Raw genomic sequence first — 18,811 nt, 5'->3', positions numbered from 1 at the left:
TTTTATTTTATTTATAATAAATAAAATTGATTTTTTTTTAATATTGTAAATAATAAACACTGAGAAGTTTTTGTCGATTTTTCAGAATCGATTAATGATGAACTTCAGTTAATTCATTTTTTTTTGTTCAAAAAAGAAGTTATTATTTTTTTTTATTTAAAATCGTTGGTTATTTATGAAATGGCAAAATTTTTGAATACATTTTGGGCTTTTTTATTACATGTCCTTGGAATTTCCGTTTTTCAAACATGTTTCACAAATGCCATGAAGGATTTGAATGGTAAACCACTTCTTTATGGACAAACATTAACCTCAGTTTTATTTGCATCTGCAATTTATGTCATCATTTTGAAAATAAATCTTTTTCCAAATACTTTTCGAAAGCCCCAAATTGCTTTATTGTCCCTTTATGAGGTAAATAAAAAAATCTTTAAATTTTAGTAGGTTTTTTCAAATTTTAAATTTATTTATTTTTTTTTTTTGTAAATTAAATCAGTTTTTAGCAACGATGTTTTTATTGGAATTCTCATTGGCCTGTATTTGGATACCGATTGATGTTATTATTATGAAAACTTTGCCGAAAAAATTGTGTGAAGTAATTTGTTTATTTTATTTTTATAAATAAATTTTTATTTTATTTTATTGGGTAATTAATTAATTACTAATTGATTATATTTAATTTAAATAATTTAATAGTTTAATTTAAATAATAAAATAATTTTATAGTTTAATTTAAATAATAAAATAATTCAATATAGGTTAATTTTAACTAATTAAATAATTTGTCAGGTGTTTCATAAATTAGGATATTTAAAATTGGCCGAAATTATTAATACAAGTAATAATTTTGTGGATATTTTATGTTTATTTATTGCTTTGACATTTTTCTATCTCAGTCTTCACGTTACAAGAACCCTGGATTTTTCAATTCTTAAGTAATTGTTTATAATTTATTGTTAATGATAATTTTTTTTTGGATAATTTATTATTAACAATTTTTTTTTTTTATTAATTACATTTAATTTTAAATATAAAATATAAACAATATACTTATATGATTACAATATATGATTATTTTAAATGCTTAAAAAAAATTTTTTTTTTTTTAATCTATATGGAAAATGTAGTTTAAAAATAATTTCAGAAAACAAGGTGTAATTTGTTTTTTGACACATTTTGTGACTGTAATTTGGAATCGAATAATAAAAGAATTTCCTTCAATAAAACATAGTGAGAAACAACAAATTAAAAATCGAAGACGAAGAAAAAGCAGAGAATCGCGAACAAGTTTTACCGAATGTCATTAATTTGTTAAGAAAATTTTTTTATAAACATCAATGTATAAAAGAATTTGAAAAAAAAATAATAAATTTTAAACTTACAGTCGCTTTTTATTAAAATTGAGACAAGAAAATAATAATAATAATAATAATAATAATAATAATAATAATAATAATAGTAATAATAAAAATAATAAAATAATAAATATAATTAATTTTTTCAGGGTAAATGGACACAGAGAGAAAAATAAGGATCGGAAGGATGCTGATGTTCCAGATTGTATCCTGTTATCATTTGTAATTGGAAATTCGTGATCGGTGAGTGTTATTCTATTTTGTAAATTAAAAATTTTTTTTTTTTAAATTAATTAATAATTTAATTTAATTAATTTCGAAAAACAAACATTTTTGAGAGTGGGGTAATGTATAATAATTGTACATTGTTCTTTTTTTTATATTAAAAAGAAGGCATTTATTTTCTTTCGGAACTGAAATGTTAAAGTACAAATGGTATTCATAATGTAGTGGCAATGATGTTTCATATAATCAATTATTAATAATATATCAATTAATAATACATGTGTGTCGATTATATTGTACGTATAGATTATATCGTATGGTAATTGTACTAATGAGATGTGTTCAGTGGCAGCTCACATATACATTATACATATATATATTTATATTTTTTTTTCATATATTTATATATTACAGTTTTTTAACGACTGCTATTGGTAAAACATCGGCTTTACATCCTACTTACTACACCTGTTTAATTAATTCACTCGACCCGATTGGCACCTCTTTTTTTTTTTTTTTTTTTTGAACGTTATTTTTTTTTATTTTTTTTAATTTTTTTTTTTTTTAGTTAGGCAGTGCATGTGTGTGTATAGAGAACTTGAGGGATATGTAGCTGGTGAGCGTGCTCGTTTATAACGTACGTTCCCTTATTTATTCAAAAATTTTCCTTAAAAAACTACGTAAATTCTATCACGATCTGAAAAATTTAACTTCGTTAATTCTATGAGCAATTAACAAATTCTTTGTTCTCTAACGATGATTTTAACCATCATGATTTCTACTATAAACTGCTTGTTAATTATTATAACACAATCTCTAAATCTGAATTTTATTGACGAAATAGCAGATAGTTTTTTTTTAATAAATTTTTTTAAATAAAAAAAATTTTCTTTAATATAAATAATAAATTAATAATTACATATTTTGATAATGAAATTATTTAAATTTTATTCTATCATTTTTAATTTTTTAATTTTCTATATAATATAATTTAGCATTTCAATAAGTTTGACTAATAATAATATATTTAAATAGTTAATAATTTTGATTGTTTGACAATTTAATAATTTTTCTAAATTTATTTATAGTTTTTTCCAATTTGATAATATACATATATATTTTATACTTTTTATTTATTAATTAGTAATTTTCTAATTTGGCATTATAGCACTAATTTAATATTTTATTACAAATATAAATTAAAGATTTAATTATTGAGTCATTGAAAATTTAAATAATCAACTTACTAGGAGATTGAAATAATTTAATAAATAAAATATTTAAATAAATAATTTACTAAGAAAATAAATATAAAATTCATTAGATGAAAATTATTAATTTTGCTATTTTGCGCCAGTGTTAATCAGATTTAGAGAATAATTAAAGTAGATTTATATATTTTTTTTTTTATTGACATTCTAATGGCAATTGAACTGTTTTGTTATTCACGAGCAAAGACACCACAGCGAATAAAATATATTTTAAAATAAATTATTGAATGAATCGCATTTAAGATCCATTTGTATTATCATTATTATTATTTTTCTTTTTATTATTATAAACAGTCTGATATATTATAATATTTAATATAATACAATTATATTGTAATTATATTTATATCATTTATAATTGTTTATTATATTATATATTATTATATTATTATATATGATTAAATTGTTTAATATAATATTTAAATTATTTTTTAAAGTATTATGTAAAATAAACATTAAATAAGATTCATTAAATAATTATCATGTAAAAGTAAATAAAAAAAAGCTGTCAATAGAGACATATTTAAATAGTAAAATACTATCTTAGTAAAAAAAAAAAATTTATAAAATTATTTTCAAATTGACTCAAAGTGTTATTTCGATATTGTGTATTTTTGTGCAATTGGACAATTAAATTGATTTTTTTTTTAATTACTCAAAAAATAGTCCTGCAAAAATTGTTTAATAAAAAAAAAAAATTAAAATAACATTTGCACTTTGTCATATATAACCCTGAGTTATCGCGAATTTAATATTGCGAGGCTGTATTGCACTTTTGTCCCTAAATCGTGAAATAAAAATTCTTTGAGCGTTTTTTTTTTTTTTTTTTATATATTTTAAAGATTACGATTAATGAGTAAATTTTTTTTCTGAACTTTGATGAACTTATTTGTAAAAAAATTAATTTTGATTTAGAGACAGAAAATTGTGGAAGAGATCAGTGTTACGATGCAATACAAAGAAAAAGATTTTGTTTTACCATTGTTTATGAAAATAAGATCTGTTTTTTTTTTAAATTTAGAAAAAAAAACATTTTTAACTATTTCATTGAATAAATAATTTTTTTTTTCTAAAAGTTATTATTATAAAATAAATGTGATTGTTTAATTGAGAAAATCTTTTTCTGTGTATAAAATCATTTTTTTTTTCTGATTATCATTGGTGCCCTCGCTTTTGATATTTACATATTATATGATTGGACATTTCGAATGTGAAATTCGCGTGTATACTCTTTATTTATTTGCGAGGTGCCTGAGTCGAGCAATCGCGGAGAATTAATTTTTTTTTTTTAATTATTCGTTAATTTACATACATAACGGCTGAGTCCTAACTATAATTCATCATTTTTTCTTTCATGCCACTGCACACACGCACCGACGCAACTCAGATTTAACGATAAACTCTCGTTTCCTAATGCCAGTCTGTGGAAATACTGTTTATACTACAATCGATTGGGGGGATGGGGGAGGGGGATAGAAAAAAAAATTACAATAAGCCAAAAAACAAATAATTTGATATTTTTGAAATTATACATAAAAAATATTTTTACTAAAAAAGAGAATTATAAAAAAAAAAAATATAAAAAAGAAATATAAAAAAAATAGAAACAGGAAAGAAATAAAAGCCCTACATTAAATAATTTAAATTTATCATAAAAAATCAGGGTATCGATTGAACTTGGGAATGATTTTTTTATTTTGCAAAATTGCATCTTAAGTAGAACGAGATAAAAAGAAATAAAAATTTTTATTACTTTTTTCTCCCTTAAAATAAATTAAAAAAAAAAATAAATATACATATTTTACAGAAAAAAATTAGTTTTCAGTTAATTTAAAAATTAATATTTATAAAGTTTCTATTATATTTACAAAGGAAAATTTGGGAAAAAATTTAAATTACTATATTAATTATTCTAAAAAAATTTCTCAGAATATGATTTCTAAATAAATAGAAAGATTTTTTTAAAATTAAATAAATGAATTTTTTGTTTAAAAATTAATAATTAAAAAGAAAGAACAATGGAAATTAGATCGTATCGACACCCTGGAAAAGAGGAATCTATTAAAGTCTACTTTTATTTATTTATATATTTCTAAACTTAGACTAAAAAATAGACTAGTGAAACCCTTGGGACGAGCGCGAGCATTTTATATATGAAACTTAATATCACAAATCGCAAAACGATACGTAATTACGATGATAATTAGGACAATTATACAATTACTTGATTGTGTATGAATTTTCCTTTTTTTTCTGTCAATTGACAAAAAAAAAAAAAAAAAAAAAAAAAAAATTGTGTCATACACGTTAATTACATAGTTTTCGTACAGTACTTATTTTTTACGTACCCCTTAATGGATAAGTGACCTAACAGGTAAATTGACTATTAATATCCCGTTGAGAATTTTACAAATCAGTCGATTCGAGTGGAAAAAACAGTACCTATAATAGTTGTTTTTTTTTCTTTTTTTTTTTTTCTTAAAGATTCAAATACGACGCGAGGAAAACTGTAAAATCGAACGTAATTTAACACAGTCACGTAGAATTATATTCAGTCATAAATTTCGTTTTTTTTTTTCTCTATGATTTAACAGATGTTTCGGAAAAAAGAATTTTTAAGAAATTTTCGTTGGAAAAAAGAAATCGAAATTTTATGGAATTTTTAAATACTCTTTTCTCAATCTGAAAAGTAATTAAAAAAAAAGTTTTTTCATTAACAATAATTTTTGTTATTATTTTTATTATTAAATAATAATAATATAATAATTTTTATTATTTAATAATAATAATAATTTTTATTATTATTATGAGAAATAAAATATTAATGTTCACCAAAATTCCATACAATTTTGAAATTCGAAAAAATCTCAAATTCTCAGATTATATTCGATGTCGATCGAAAAGAATGAAACATTCGTTAGAATAAAAAATGCATATAAAACGAGTATATATGTATGTATATAATATATAATAAAATTGATATATTTTTCGTTTGTCATTAAAAATAAAAAAAAAAAAAAATAATGACAATCGGAATTTCAGTCGTGAGGAGAGAATATTTATTTGAAAAATGACTGATTTAAAAAACTGACTGTGTGTAAGAAACTGTTTTACAAATATCGCTTTTTTTATATATATATAAAAGTAATGAAAAAGTATTTTTGGGGGTCCGAAGTTTGAGGGGGGGGAAGGGTATAAAAAGACTCGAAATTCGTCAACTTTGTGAGATCTTTTTGTTTGTTTTTTTTTTTTTTTTTTGTGGCACGATCAGATTTGATAAGAGTTGAAGAACGACGAGGGTCGTTTAATAATAATTTTATAATTCATTAATAATTAATAATAATTTGTCTTAAATGGTAAAATAGTCTATGGATAAAACGATCGCAACGTTCGTTTCTTAATGGTCCGGATATACTACATGTAATTTTTTTTCTTTTTTTTTTTTCAAGTTTTAATAAATAAAAAAATAATAGCAAAAAACCTCACGTTACGTACACATTGCGAGGGATGACTACGTATACGTGTTAACGAACTATACAAATATGAATCTTTTTTTGTTTTTTTTTTTGTTTTTTTTTTGTTTTGTTTTCCTTTAGATTATATTTTTTTTTTTTAATTAATGAGTTGAAAATTATCTGCAATGTCGATTTGCGCGCCGGTTGAAAAAGGTTCGGGGATCCTTATTTTCCGGTGTCTTTCGTTCTTTTTCTTTTATTTTTTAATAAATAATTTATTCCCTCCAGGACGATCATTCGTGATCGTTTTTGTTTCTAATGTGAATTATTATACTTTCCTTTCGACAATTATGAATGTGTGCGATAGTGTTTTATGAATGAATGCGTGTTTATGATTAATATGTATATTATGATTAAGTGTATGGAGTTCGTGTATCATTCTAATTTATTTCAATGTGTTTTTCTGAGTTCGTCACCTTTTATTCTTTTGTGTGAAAAATATTGCAATTCTCCGAAGATAAATCTAAAAATTCAGGAATATTATTTCCTTTATATCTTCAAAACAAGTTGAAGATTTTATTCTTTTTTTCTCGCTTAAAAATTCTTAATTTAAGAAAAATTTTCAATTTTGAAAATTCTATTATTGAAATTGAAAATTTTTCTTTATCTTCATTTTTTTTGTAATCTTCGTTTTTATTTCTTCGTTTTTTAAATATTTAAAATTGAAGATATTTTTTTTTATATTAAAGATATTTTTCCTAATCTTCATATTAAAGATATTTCAATCTTCATGTGTTAAAGATTTACATTATACATTGAAGAGTTATGTTTAAATCTTCATTATTTTTTAATTGAAAGCGAAACTATTTTTTTTTTTAGTATATCTACAAAAACCGAGTTTAACAGTGAAAATCTATTCTTCAGCATCCGTAGGAGATTTGTAACAATTTTAATCTCTTTCAAGTGTGGAAGATAAATTTTTGCCGGATATTTCTTGTTTCGCTTTCTTTTGTGTTTTTTTTTTTTTTTGGCAATATTTTTCACTCATGATTGACTAGATTGATTTACTCTGTGTGTGTATGTGGAAAATCTAGTCAATATTTTTTTTGTATATTAATTACGCGACATTATGGGAATTTTAATTTTTAAAACGTTAATAAAGATCGATGTCATTCGATTTTGAAGTCGCTTTTTTCTTACACGAGTTTGTGGAAATTTATCTCGATTAATTAGAGTTCACGAGATCTTGAAATAAACTCGTACCTAACACTTTAATTCTCGATGAGCTTTTTTTTTTGGCGTTCTTTTATGAACGTCCTTAAGGATTTTTTTTTTCCATAGAGCACAAAACTGTATTCACTTTTTGTTTTCTTTTTCTTCTTTGATGAATTTATTCCTCCTCTTCGCTTTCTTCAACTGGACCGTACATATCGGCCAATTTATCAAATCTGGGACCCCAAGCACCCAAATATTCGTATTCGTGTTGCTCGTCATCTGTGCCTTTGGAAAGAGAAAAAAAAATGTAAAATTTCCTTTTTTTTTTTAATATTATTTTCTTTTTGGAATTCTAATTACCGGAAGCTAGTGACGAAAGAGAACCAGCGGTACTTCCGCCTCCTTCGTAAGCGTAATTTCTAAGATCATCAAAAGGAGGAGCATTTGGATCGCTGTCAGCCCTCTTCTTATGATCCTCGATAAAAATACCCACATTTGGTTCTGGTCCCAAGGGGTCTGTAAAAATAATCATTCTTGAAAAAATCTCCCCTTATAGATAGTAAAAATAGAATAGGTAGAAAACGTACATGCTATTTTGCAAGGTGGCAATTTTCCACCCATTTCCGGAATCGGTCCACCAATTGGTATTTGTAAAGGAGTGATGTCAAAGGCAGTCATATCGTCCTCTCCACCTCCTTCGTCGTCATAATTTATTATATTCTCCCTCACATCGTCATCTGGACCTGGATATTTAATAAGAGACTCCCTTCTTCTGTTGTAGACAACGAAGACCAATACTAGAACTGAATTATTAAAATTCGTTTATTATATCCTTTTTATTAAATTCATAGATTGAAAATTCATTTTTAATTTCTCACCAAGAATCATTAAGAGACAAACTAAAATAGCGGCAAGTGCTCCCATTCCCAATTTTAATGTCTGTCCCTCTTGAACTAGTTCACAATTTTCGCCCCAGAATCCCGCGGGACAGATGCACCTGTATCTGAATCTTGGATCTTGATTGATGCATCGTCCTCCATTTAGACATGGATAATCGATGCACTCGTTCTTGTCCATACAACCCTTATTATCCGGTGATGGTATTCTTCCTTCTCCACACCTGAGGTAAATTCTCGTTTTTAGAATAACTCTTTTATCATTAGATTTCTTTTTACAACTTACGTGCAATCGTATTCATTCCAAAGATCAATGCACTCGAAAGGATCAGGACAAATGACATTGGCGCAGGGTTTATTGGAAGGACAATGCCTATCAAGATTTCTTGCCATTGTCGCCTGTCCCCATTGAGTTCCATTCATTGCCGGTGGCAATGGAAGATGCTTTCCCTCCAATCTTATGTCATCCAAACAACCTAAAGTAGATTTAATTTAATTAGCATTAATTTAATTAGAATTAAGTAATCTTTAGCTAGAATTTACCTTTTTGATAATCAGCATAAACCTCGAAGGTCCTGACACCGGTGTATTCGGCTTTACCACCTGCAAAGACACCTTCTTGCTTGTCAACAAGGAGCCACTGATGTCCCTCGAAGGAGAATGTCTCATTAAACCTACGACCTTCACCTCCGTCAAGCTCTAATGTTGCTGCCGATCCGTACCGCGATACTCGAACAGTATGCCATTGACCATCATTAACAGATATTGCCGTCAACCAAATGTCCCGTTCCTCCGTTCGCAGACTATTCAAATTGTATCTAAAGTGCAATCTACTGTCCTTGATCTATCAAAGAAAAATCATTTTTAATTATTAAATAATATTCAATGATAGAGAAAAGTAAACCAATGAAACAAACCTCCAGAATGGCGTATTCCCTATTATGTTGATCGCTAACCCTAAAAAGTTCTCCATGTTCCTCCCTCGTACGGAATTTCAATTGCATTTGAGTTGAGAATCTATCAGGTTCAAAGGAAAGTGCATATTTCACATAACTTTGAGGTTTAAAGGTCGTTGGAATTGTCGGTGTCATACAACCAGGACCAGTCCATCCTGGATTACATTGGCATCTTGCTTCCGTGAAACTTCCAACGCAAGTTCCATGCTCCCAACAACGGAAAGTTGATTCTTGATTGTGGCAAATTTCATCAGTTTGCGGACAACCGGCTTCACTGTTTCTCGATAATCCCGGATGTGCAAGATCATAAAGTTTACTATTGTGAAATAAATTTTTAATACAACCATCGAAATTCGTTCCCGCCCAAATATGCTTCCATTTGAATTGATCGGGATCAAATGTTTCATAATAAAGACCACCGAGTTGTAACGGTGAATTGACATTTAGATATTCGTTGAACGGTGGCACTGTACCCGTTGCTTGGCAACTTGTGTCATTAAATTCCGGTGGACTTCCGTCCTCCAATTCGGATATTTCTGCCGATTTACAAAAATCAACTACCATTTTTACAGTCTGAAAGAAAAGATATTTTTGATAAAATCAATAAAAGACAAAAGTAAACTATTGTATTTTTACCTCTGTATTCCAAAATATATCGATTCTGTGCCATTCTCCATCATCTAAAGATCTTTTGGTCTTTATCCTTAGCTCCAATGTTCCGGATCCAAAATCAATTAACATTCTCGGTATTCCTTTATGAAGTTCCACTGATATAAAATCTGAAAGTAAAGAATTTAGAGAAAATTGGTCATCTTAGAGTTTTTAAAAGAAATGAATTTCACTAATACCGGAAATGAGAGACTCATCAGTCTCTGGAGGTACAATAGGTCCATTGTAAAGTAACAATCCATCTGGTTTTCTTGTGATGAATTCAAAGCTAAGATGACTGTTGTCACACATCTCCAAAGGAGGATACCATGCCCAACCATTTCCTTTAAAACTTCTCGCTGTTTGTTGACATCTTGGTCCATTATATCCCGCTGGACATTGACATCTAAAAAAAAAACTCATTACTTTTTTTGCCCAAGGAAGAAAATTAAAAAAGCTAAAAAAAATCTAATTTAGAAGGCTAAAGAATTGTATTTTACTTACGATAAACCAAAACGACCTTCAACGCAACGACCCCCATTATAACAAGGACTTGTTCTGCAGGATTCACTTTTGCTAAAGTTTCTCGCACCACATGTACATTCAGCTATCACATCAACTCGAACTCCAACGAGAGCGGTTTTATTAGCATTCACCATGTACGGTAAATTACTAATATCCAAAGTACTTGTACAACTGCCTTCGCACATTTCGTTTTCATAGAGGCATTCATCAATACCAACCATTGTTATATTAATACCAACGTCTCGTTCAATCTAAAAATTTAGAAACAATTTGAAAATTAATTTTAGAACCAATTTTTGAAAGGTTCTTGTTAATTCGATTTTTTTTTACCTCTTCTCGATGCATCAGAACAATTCCATTCAGTCTAACGGGTTTATAATACGACGAACCATGAGCAGCAAATCTGATATCCGTTAAAGGAGGATGTTTTCTTCTCAGTTGCACACTGAACACATCAACTTTTTCCTTATCTATTTTCAGCAAATTGGCGAGTTTATCTTTAAATAGATCAGCTTTACTTCTAGATAGTGTTTGAGTCTGAAAGAGGAAAATAAAAACATGTAATTTTCTTTTTTTTTACTGCTTCTTTATTTTTTATTTTTTTGCTTCCCAATTTTACCTTATAGTCCCAAACGCGTATAAAATCCTCATCAGTAATTCCTGATACACGCATTGAACCTGAATTTAATACAGCCTCATGTGGAATTGTTTTAACAGTCACTGTTACATTTGCAGGTACATCAGTTTGTGTATGTGTTCTATCATAGACCTTGAAACGTAAATTATATCTTCCATCGAGAGTGCCCGCTCTCATCGATATCATTCCTGTATTTTCATCGAGTTTAAATTGAGCATGTTCCAAATTTTCCCAATAGAATTTCTTATCAGGCAAATCCCAATCGTCTAAATCGTAAACATAAACTCTACCAATTTCCGTGTCTGGCGATTGTCCCTATTAAAATATATTTGTTTTGGTAAAATCAATTTGAATTAAAATTAATTTTGAATTTTTGAAACTTACTGCATAATTATATACAAAAATGTCTTTTGAGCCGGGCTGCATTTTATTGTCATTGATATCGCCAATGATAACTGTTAATGTACTTGTACCGGACATTGTAGGATCTCCAGAATCTCTGATTATTATTGGAATTAAATATTCCTTTTGTTGTTCTCTGTCAAATGATCTTAATGATGAGACAATTGCCATTCCGTCTCCGTTTGCACCCTCTGAAAAGTTTTTTAAAAATTAGATTTCTTGAATGAAAATTAGAATTTTAAATATCAAAAATTTGTTTACTGTTATCGCTCTCGACTTTAAAGCTTGCTCGAATAATATCATCAGCCGCTGGATCCAATTTAAAAGTGAATGGTGGACCATTACTCTTTGATCTGTCATCATCGTCAGTTGCTAGAATTTCAACAACTCTTTTCGGTAGTGTATACTCTGGAAGAACTGGTCGATAGTCTTTCAAAAAAGTTGGGGGATTGTCATTGATATCTTGGACAATTACTGTCAGTGTTGCTGTTGCAGTCTTTGGCGGTATACCATCATCAATTGCTAGGATTTTCACCTAAAATGGAAGCAAAAAATTTTTTTTTTGTTAAAATTTGAAATTCTGTATTGAAATTTTGTTTTTCTACTCACCTGATGTCGGGGAGTTTCCTCACGATCGAGACTACGTTGTATTGATACAGTTCCATTGTCATTGATATGGAATTGTCTCTTTCGATCGGAACTACGATCAATTGAATAGGAGACTTTGCTCTTTCCCCCCTGATCAGGATCAATTGCCTTAAATGTCTCGAGATGATTTCCAACAACTGCATTTTCGGCAACTGTTGTTTCAATATTCGCCTTATCAAATTGAGGTTTATTGTCATTGATATCGCGTAATTTAACAACCACCCATGAGTAAGCGACATGATATTTGTCGTTGTCATTATCCTCTCCCTGTATTTAATTATTTTTAATTATTTTCAATTATTTTTAATCGCTATTACTTTTTTTTAAATATAAATAATTAGATTCGAGTATGAATTGTATTCTCATTTTACCTTATCATTAACCTGGATTCTAAATCGGAAACCATTGCTTTGCAATGTATCCTCATAGTCGAGTTGTTGAACAATCTTCAATGATCCAGTGCCATCGTTATTTCGTACCATTGTAAATTTATCAGCTCCATAGCCACTGTTTTCAATTACCTGGAAAATTTATTGTTCCAAATTGTATTCAAAATAAGCCAAAAAAAAAATATTGAATGAATTTTTCAAAAAATTTTCATACCTTGTATTGGAATTTATTGGTTTCATCTTCATCGTGTACAGTAACTGTTAGAATTGGTACATCTGGCAAATCGGGACCATCAGTTTCATCCACTTCTGTGAACCATTCTTCTTTTGTGAATTGGGGCGGCATGTCGTTTATATCTTTCACTCTTATCGACGCCGTCCCAGTACCTGAGAGAAGGAAAATTTTCATTTGTTACTTTTTTTTTTTTTTCTACTGTCATTGAAATTCTTTCTGACAATTTATTTTATTTCTTTTTGGTTTAAATAATTTTTGAGCTAAAAAGAAATATGAAAAATTAATGATTTTACCCTTTAATCCCCCGCCATCCATTGCAACCACTTGTATCGAATAATCAGGAGTTCGTTCACGATCTAAACAGCAAACGGCAGTTTTAATTACTCCAGTTTCCTGTTCAATTTCGAAAATCGGAGAACCAGTTTCTTCCTCAATTACGTTCTTCTCGATGGAGTACATTAGTTTTGCATTGGTACCTTCAAATGGATCGTCATAATCCACTGCTGTCATGGTCATTACTACCATTCCTGTTAATATAGATATAATGAAAAATAATTAAATGACAATTTCCGGTTTTCATCGAAATTCACATATATATATAGAATATTGTAATTAAATCCTATATATATATATATACATTGGAACTATTTGATCCAATTAATTCCGTTTCGAAATTTCCGTCGAGCTATTTTAATTGGAATTGATGATGATGATGATTTTATTATGACTTCAATCAACTTCAAAATTACATTCATTTTACAATTCTATTTATATTTTTAATTAAAATTTTTAAAAATTTTATTTTCTTGATGTTGAAAAATTTTTGAATTTAAAACAAACCTGCTGTGCCATTTTCTGTGACATTGCCAAAATAAACACCCTGAGGGAATGTGGGAGCATTATCATTGATGTCTTTTAGATTTACTTGAACGTCGGCATAACCTACGAGACCTTCTCCACCTTCGTCTTGAGCAAAAACAGTGAACCTCCATTGTGGTCTTCCGTTAGGTTGATCTCTGTCCAAAGGCTAAATAAATTTTGTTTTTAAAATTAGAAAAAAAAAATTTACCGCTATGTAATTTTTTTCAAAAAACAAAAATATATATATATATTTAACTATTTTTAGAACAATTTTATAATTCCTAATCTGTAAATTTGAATTAGTGAAAATTTCTACTAATTTTTAGTTAGTTTTCACTAAAAGGTATAGTAAAAAAAATTTACTAAATTAAATAGTAATATTTTACCAAAAAAATAATAAAAAATTTCAACCAATTTTTAATTATTTTTGCTTAAATTTTAGTAAAAAAAATGTTATTAAATATAATAGAAATGTTTTCCTAAAAAATTAATTAATAACTCCAGTAATTTTTAGTACTAAATTAAATTGTACTAATATTTTAATAAAAATTAGTTAAAATTTCTACTAATTTTTTGTCATCTATCAGTAAACTTGGTAAAAAAAAATATTACTAAATAATATAGTAATATTTTACTAACAATTAGTGAAAATTTCTGCTATTTTTTAATACTATATCAAATTGTAGTAAAATTATAGTAATATTTTACTAAAAATTAATGAAAAATTCCACTAATTTTTAATACTAAATAATATAGTAATATTTTACTAACAATTAGTGAAAATTTCTGCTAATTTTTAATACTATATCAAATTGTAGTAAAATTACAGTAATATTTTACTAAAAATTAGTGAAAAATTCCACTAATTTTTAATACTAAATTTAATTGTAGTAATATTATAGTAATATTTTACTAAAAATCAGTTAAAATGTTTGGTAATAGTTATCTGCCACTAAAATTAGTAAAGAAATATTACTAAATACTATAGTCATATTTTACTAAAAAATAATAAAAAATTTCAACCAATTTTTAATTATTTTTACTTAAATTTTAGTAAAAAAATATTACTACATCAATTAGTAATATTTCTAAATTAAATAGTAATATTTTACAATAAATTTGTTAAAATTTCTGTTAATTTTTTACTAAATTTAGTAAAAAAAAATGTTACTAAATATAATAGAAATATTTTCCTAAAAAATTAATTAATAACTCCACTAATTTTTAGTACTAAATTAAATTGTACTAATATTTTAATAAAAATTAGTTAAAATTTCTACTAATTTTTTGTCATATATCAGTAAACTTGGTAAAAAAAATATTACTAAATAATATAGTAATATTTTACTAACAATTAGTGAAAATTTCTGCTAATTTTTAATACTATATCAAATTTTAGTAATATTATAGTAATATTTTACTAAAAATTAATGAAAAATTCCACTAATTTTTAATACTAAATTTAATTGTAGTAATATTATAGTAATATTTTACTAAAAATCAGTTAAAATGTTTGGTAATAGTTATCTGCCACTAAAATTAGTAAAGAAATATTACTAAATAATATAGTAATATTTTACTAAAAATTAGTGAAAATTTCTACTAATTTGAATTAGTAATCAATTCTCACTAATTCAAATGTAGATACTTAGTAATCATTTTTTATATCAGTAAAATTTATTTTTGTTATTAAAATTTTTTTTTTAATTATATTTCTTTGCTTTTTAAATTAATATTTCCTGCTGTTAAATTAAACTTTTTTTTTGTGCAATTAATTTTTTAAATTCTAATTCCAAGATAATAAATTTTATTAAATAATTATTAAAATTGAATATATGAAAAAATTAAGATGAAATTTTTCTAAAAATAGGTTTGGTGAAATTTATTGACTTGGCTGTAAGAGAAAAATAGAAAATTTTCTGAAAATTTTGTGAAAAATTATGATACCTTGAGAACAAAAATTTCGCCAGTCGTACGATTGATATCGAATTTGCTATTGGCTGGATTGTCCGGATCGATACCCTGACCAGTCAGAAAGTAGACAATGTTCTGAGGTCTGTCTTTATCGCCATCGGTTGCAGTGACCTGGAAAATGAAAATGAGAACGATACGATTGTTATTTTCGTTATAGAGAGAAACTTTTCAGTGTGAAACAGAAACAATGGTTATATCAAGTACCTGGAGAACACGCTTTGGCAAATTTCTGTCATCCTCTTCTGTGATTTGAGTTCTATATGTGGGACGTTCAAATATTGGTGGATTGTCATTTACATCTTTTACATGAATAACGACAGTTGTATAATTTTCCTTTAAATTATCCGAGGCTGTTAATTTTAACTCGTACTGCAAAATGATAAATTTATTATTAATTTTTATTGTTATTTGCAATTTTAAATTTCGAATTTTAATGGAAAATTTAGAATTTTGTTTTATAAGAAAAGGTTTTCAATTTTCTTCATGAAAGTTACGAACTAGTGTAAAATTGATGAAAAGTGGAGCCGGAAAATATTCTTAGGGAGTAAATTTTCTTTTGTGCCTGGAAGCTGATAGAAAAGAGTGGAACAGAATTTTTAAGTTACTTTTTCAAAGAAGTTCCCTTAGACACCGCAGGACATGAACTATTTTTCTTTTTCTTTTTTTTTTTTATTTACTAAAATTTTATTATCAGATCCTTTCAAAAAAAATTTATTTCGAATATTTATTTTTTGAAATCAAAAGAAAACTATAAGAAATTAATGTCAAAAGTTCTTTTTTCTTTCTGTGTTTAAATTCGCGATAACAGTATTTTGGTTTAAGGAACCACATTTTTATAAAGATAATAATTTTGTGATTTTACATGAAAAGAAATGAGGTGGATATTTGATATTGATGAGGGGATATCTGGGTCACCATTGAGGAAGTTTGTAAAACTAAAACGAAGAGAGTAAAGAAAAAGGTGAGAAGAATTTTTTAACTTGACACTGAGTAAAGATACTCTCGCTTGAAAGAAGCTAAGAAATAAAAAAAAAAGAAAAAAAAAATCACAAAAATATTATTATTTTAACGTTTATCAAATTATTTGAAATAAATATAAATGAAATTGAAAATATATTGGAAGATGGAGGAATTTTTTTTATTGTAAATAAATGTTTCTTGAATTTTTCATTTTGAAAAGTAAAAAAGTGATATTAAATGGATATTATTACATTTATTGTAGAGAAATAGGATCTGGATCACTCTATTAAATAATGTTATTAAAGTGAATATAAGAGGATGGAAAAAGAATGTTTTAAAGTTGGCACTGAATAAAGTCATTTCTCAGCAAGTCGACACTGAGTAGAAAAATTTTACGATTAGATTGTGAAGAAATGATACTCACTCTTTTTCTCGTCTCATAATCCAAAGCACCCGCGACATAAATGGCTCCGGTCATATTTTTGACAGCGAAAGCTCCGCCTATGTTACCGCTTGTGATCTCGTATCGAATACGCGACGCTGTAAAAAAAAAAAGAAAATTAATTCTTGAAAAAAAATTCTATTTTCATATTTCGAAAAAAATTTCTTTAAAAAGGAAAACAATTGTAACTTAATTAGAAGCTTAATTACGAGATACATTTTAATGATAATTACAATTTGATTGCAATTTAATTACAATTTAATTTTAATAATTTAATTATAATTTAATGTTTATTATTTTGTTAAGAAATAATTATTTACCGCTTATGTAAATTTATTCATAAATTCTTTTGGACTAATTGCAAAATTTTAATTAACAGTAATAATTTTTCATTTTTTTTTTATGAGAAATAAAATAATTTTTCAAAAAAAAAAAAATGGAGAAAATTTGCAGTAAGTGTCTTTTCCTTTAATAACTGGACTTGAGAATTAAAACAATGGTAACTTGTGAAGTTTCAGTAAGTTTAAGAAAGAGCAAAGTCTGCAATCAGCAATTCAAATTAATAATCCAGAGGAAAATTTGAAATTTAAATATATACAAAATCATAGCTACCTATATATTATGAGAGTAATATACTGTTATTAAATTATAATTATATTTAAACTTTGACGATTTTTTTTTCAAATCACTTTTCTATCATTTAAAATTATGTTCTATATTGTAAAAAACATTTTTCATTAAATTAAATTTTATTTAATATAGAAATTTAATATGTAAAAAAAAATTTAATATAGAAATTTTTTAAATTTTCAAAGAATTTTATGTCAGATTTTATTAAAAAAATTTCCTGATATTATGAATAAATGAAATAATAAAATATTAAATAAAAATGTAAAATTATAGAACATAAATTATTTAGTTTAAAAAAAAAGTTTACTAGGAAAAGAAAATGGAAAGTAAGAGAAAAATATTGAAAAAAAAAAATGAGAGAAAAAATATGAAAATTTTGTATAATTAGATTTTCATTTCAAGGAGGGAAATATTGAGAATAAATTTTTTTTTTTTTTTGAGCTTACATTCATCGTGATCCTTGGCGGTAACAGTGAGCACTGTATGCTGAATATCTTCATTTTCGTCTACCTCAGCCTCGTAGAGGCCCTTGTCGAAATAGGGTGGATTGTCGTTCTTATCAGCAATTCCAATACGGATGAATTTCGTTACTGCAACAGAGAAAAGGATTTCCAGATTAAATAGATTTTAGCTCTCTTCCAAGTCAGAAAAATTTTCTTCTTGTCGCCTCACGTTCTTTTTAGCAAAAAAAAAAAAACCTTAATCTTCGATTCGCTTGAATTTCATTTAAAACTTTTGACTTTGCTTCAAATCCGATAGGAAAAGTTAATGAAATGACAAAAAAAAAATCACTGTGGTCGGAACAGAAATGAAGTTACAATTTTTAAGAATAAGAAATTTTTGATTTAAAGAATTTTAATATAAAATAAAAATTTTTATTTCTTAACTTTAAAAATGGATTTGATTTTTAAAGAAGGTATTGAAAATTTATTCTCTATACAAATTGTATACAATTTTTTTTTTTTTATATTTTTTTTATTCTTTATAGGAAAAACTTTTTTTGATTCAAATAATCGGTTACTTATTATCGAAAAATATTTCCTTGAACCAAATAATTTTTGAGTCAATTTAATTTAATTTTGTTTCA

At 26.2% G+C, this 18,811-nt stretch overlaps 3 protein-coding genes across 7 annotated transcripts in view; 2 read left to right on the top strand and 1 right to left on the bottom strand.

Annotated features, from left to right (window-relative positions):
- Positions 1–18,811, top strand: part of LOC127280093 (uncharacterized) — a 178,965-nt gene that overhangs the window by 81,909 nt on the left and 78,245 nt on the right. For both annotated transcript variants that reach the window (XR_007842777.1, XR_007842776.1), the window contains exon 7: positions 1,505–1,598. The gene's annotated coding sequence lies outside the window, so the exon portion shown is untranslated. The remainder of the gene's footprint in view (positions 1–1,504; positions 1,599–18,811) is intronic.
- LOC127280096 (uncharacterized) lies at positions 127–1,381 on the top strand. Its single transcript, XM_051302892.1, has 4 exons — positions 127–414; positions 497–595; positions 790–935; positions 1,145–1,381. The coding sequence occupies exons 1-4, from the start codon at positions 181–183 to the stop codon at positions 1,305–1,307; spliced, it is 642 nt and encodes a 213-aa protein (XP_051158849.1). The 5' UTR covers positions 127–180; the 3' UTR covers positions 1,308–1,381.
- LOC127280075 (neural-cadherin) overlaps positions 4,096–18,811 on the bottom strand; it is a 141,695-nt gene continuing 126,979 nt past the window's right edge. For all 4 annotated transcript variants that reach the window (XM_051302842.1, XM_051302838.1, XM_051302839.1 and 1 more), the window contains 23 exons: positions 18,171–18,314; positions 17,077–17,192; positions 15,897–16,061; positions 15,666–15,803; positions 13,698–13,884; positions 13,151–13,384; positions 12,837–13,009; positions 12,605–12,754; positions 12,195–12,500; positions 11,847–12,120; positions 11,568–11,776; positions 11,166–11,498; positions 10,877–11,083; positions 10,526–10,797; positions 10,222–10,427; positions 10,010–10,152; positions 9,335–9,946; positions 8,961–9,261; positions 8,704–8,893; positions 8,400–8,641; positions 8,109–8,324; positions 7,882–8,037; positions 4,096–7,806 (listed from right to left, as the gene is read on the bottom strand). In XM_051302842.1, the coding sequence (XP_051158799.1) occupies positions 7,697–7,806; positions 7,882–8,037; positions 8,109–8,324; positions 8,400–8,641; positions 8,704–8,893; positions 8,961–9,261; positions 9,335–9,946; positions 10,010–10,152; positions 10,222–10,427; positions 10,526–10,797; positions 10,877–11,083; positions 11,166–11,498; positions 11,568–11,776; positions 11,847–12,120; positions 12,195–12,500; positions 12,605–12,754; positions 12,837–13,009; positions 13,151–13,384; positions 13,698–13,884; positions 15,666–15,803; positions 15,897–16,061; positions 17,077–17,192; positions 18,171–18,314 (5,084 nt within the window). In that variant the 3' untranslated portion in view covers positions 4,096–7,696. The remainder of the gene's footprint in view (positions 7,807–7,881; positions 8,038–8,108; positions 8,325–8,399; positions 8,642–8,703; positions 8,894–8,960; positions 9,262–9,334; positions 9,947–10,009; positions 10,153–10,221; positions 10,428–10,525; positions 10,798–10,876; positions 11,084–11,165; positions 11,499–11,567; positions 11,777–11,846; positions 12,121–12,194; positions 12,501–12,604; positions 12,755–12,836; positions 13,010–13,150; positions 13,385–13,697; positions 13,885–15,665; positions 15,804–15,896; positions 16,062–17,076; positions 17,193–18,170; positions 18,315–18,811) is intronic.

Source organism: Leptopilina boulardi, unplaced genomic scaffold (assembly GCF_019393585.1).
Source record: "Leptopilina boulardi isolate dan_hultmark-lab unplaced genomic scaffold, ZJU_Lbou_2.1 LbouV2_229, whole genome shotgun sequence".
Lineage (NCBI taxonomy): Eukaryota > Metazoa > Arthropoda > Insecta > Hymenoptera > Figitidae > Leptopilina > Leptopilina boulardi.
The sequence above is the reverse complement of the archived record's forward strand: the minus strand, read 5'-3'. Positions and strand labels throughout refer to the sequence as shown.

Bases quoted from the DNA above. Each gene is read 5' to 3' on its own strand.
- LOC127280096 (XM_051302892.1), top strand. From the start codon at position 181: ATGGCAAAATTTTTGAATACATTTTGGGCTTTTTTATTACATGTCCTT. The intron at 596-789 runs GTAATTTGTTTA...ATAATTTGTCAG, and splicing joins TGCCGAAAAAATTGTGTGAA to GTGTTTCATAAATTAGGATA. The intron at 936-1,144 runs GTAATTGTTTAT...AAATAATTTCAG, and splicing joins CTGGATTTTTCAATTCTTAA to AAAACAAGGTGTAATTTGTT.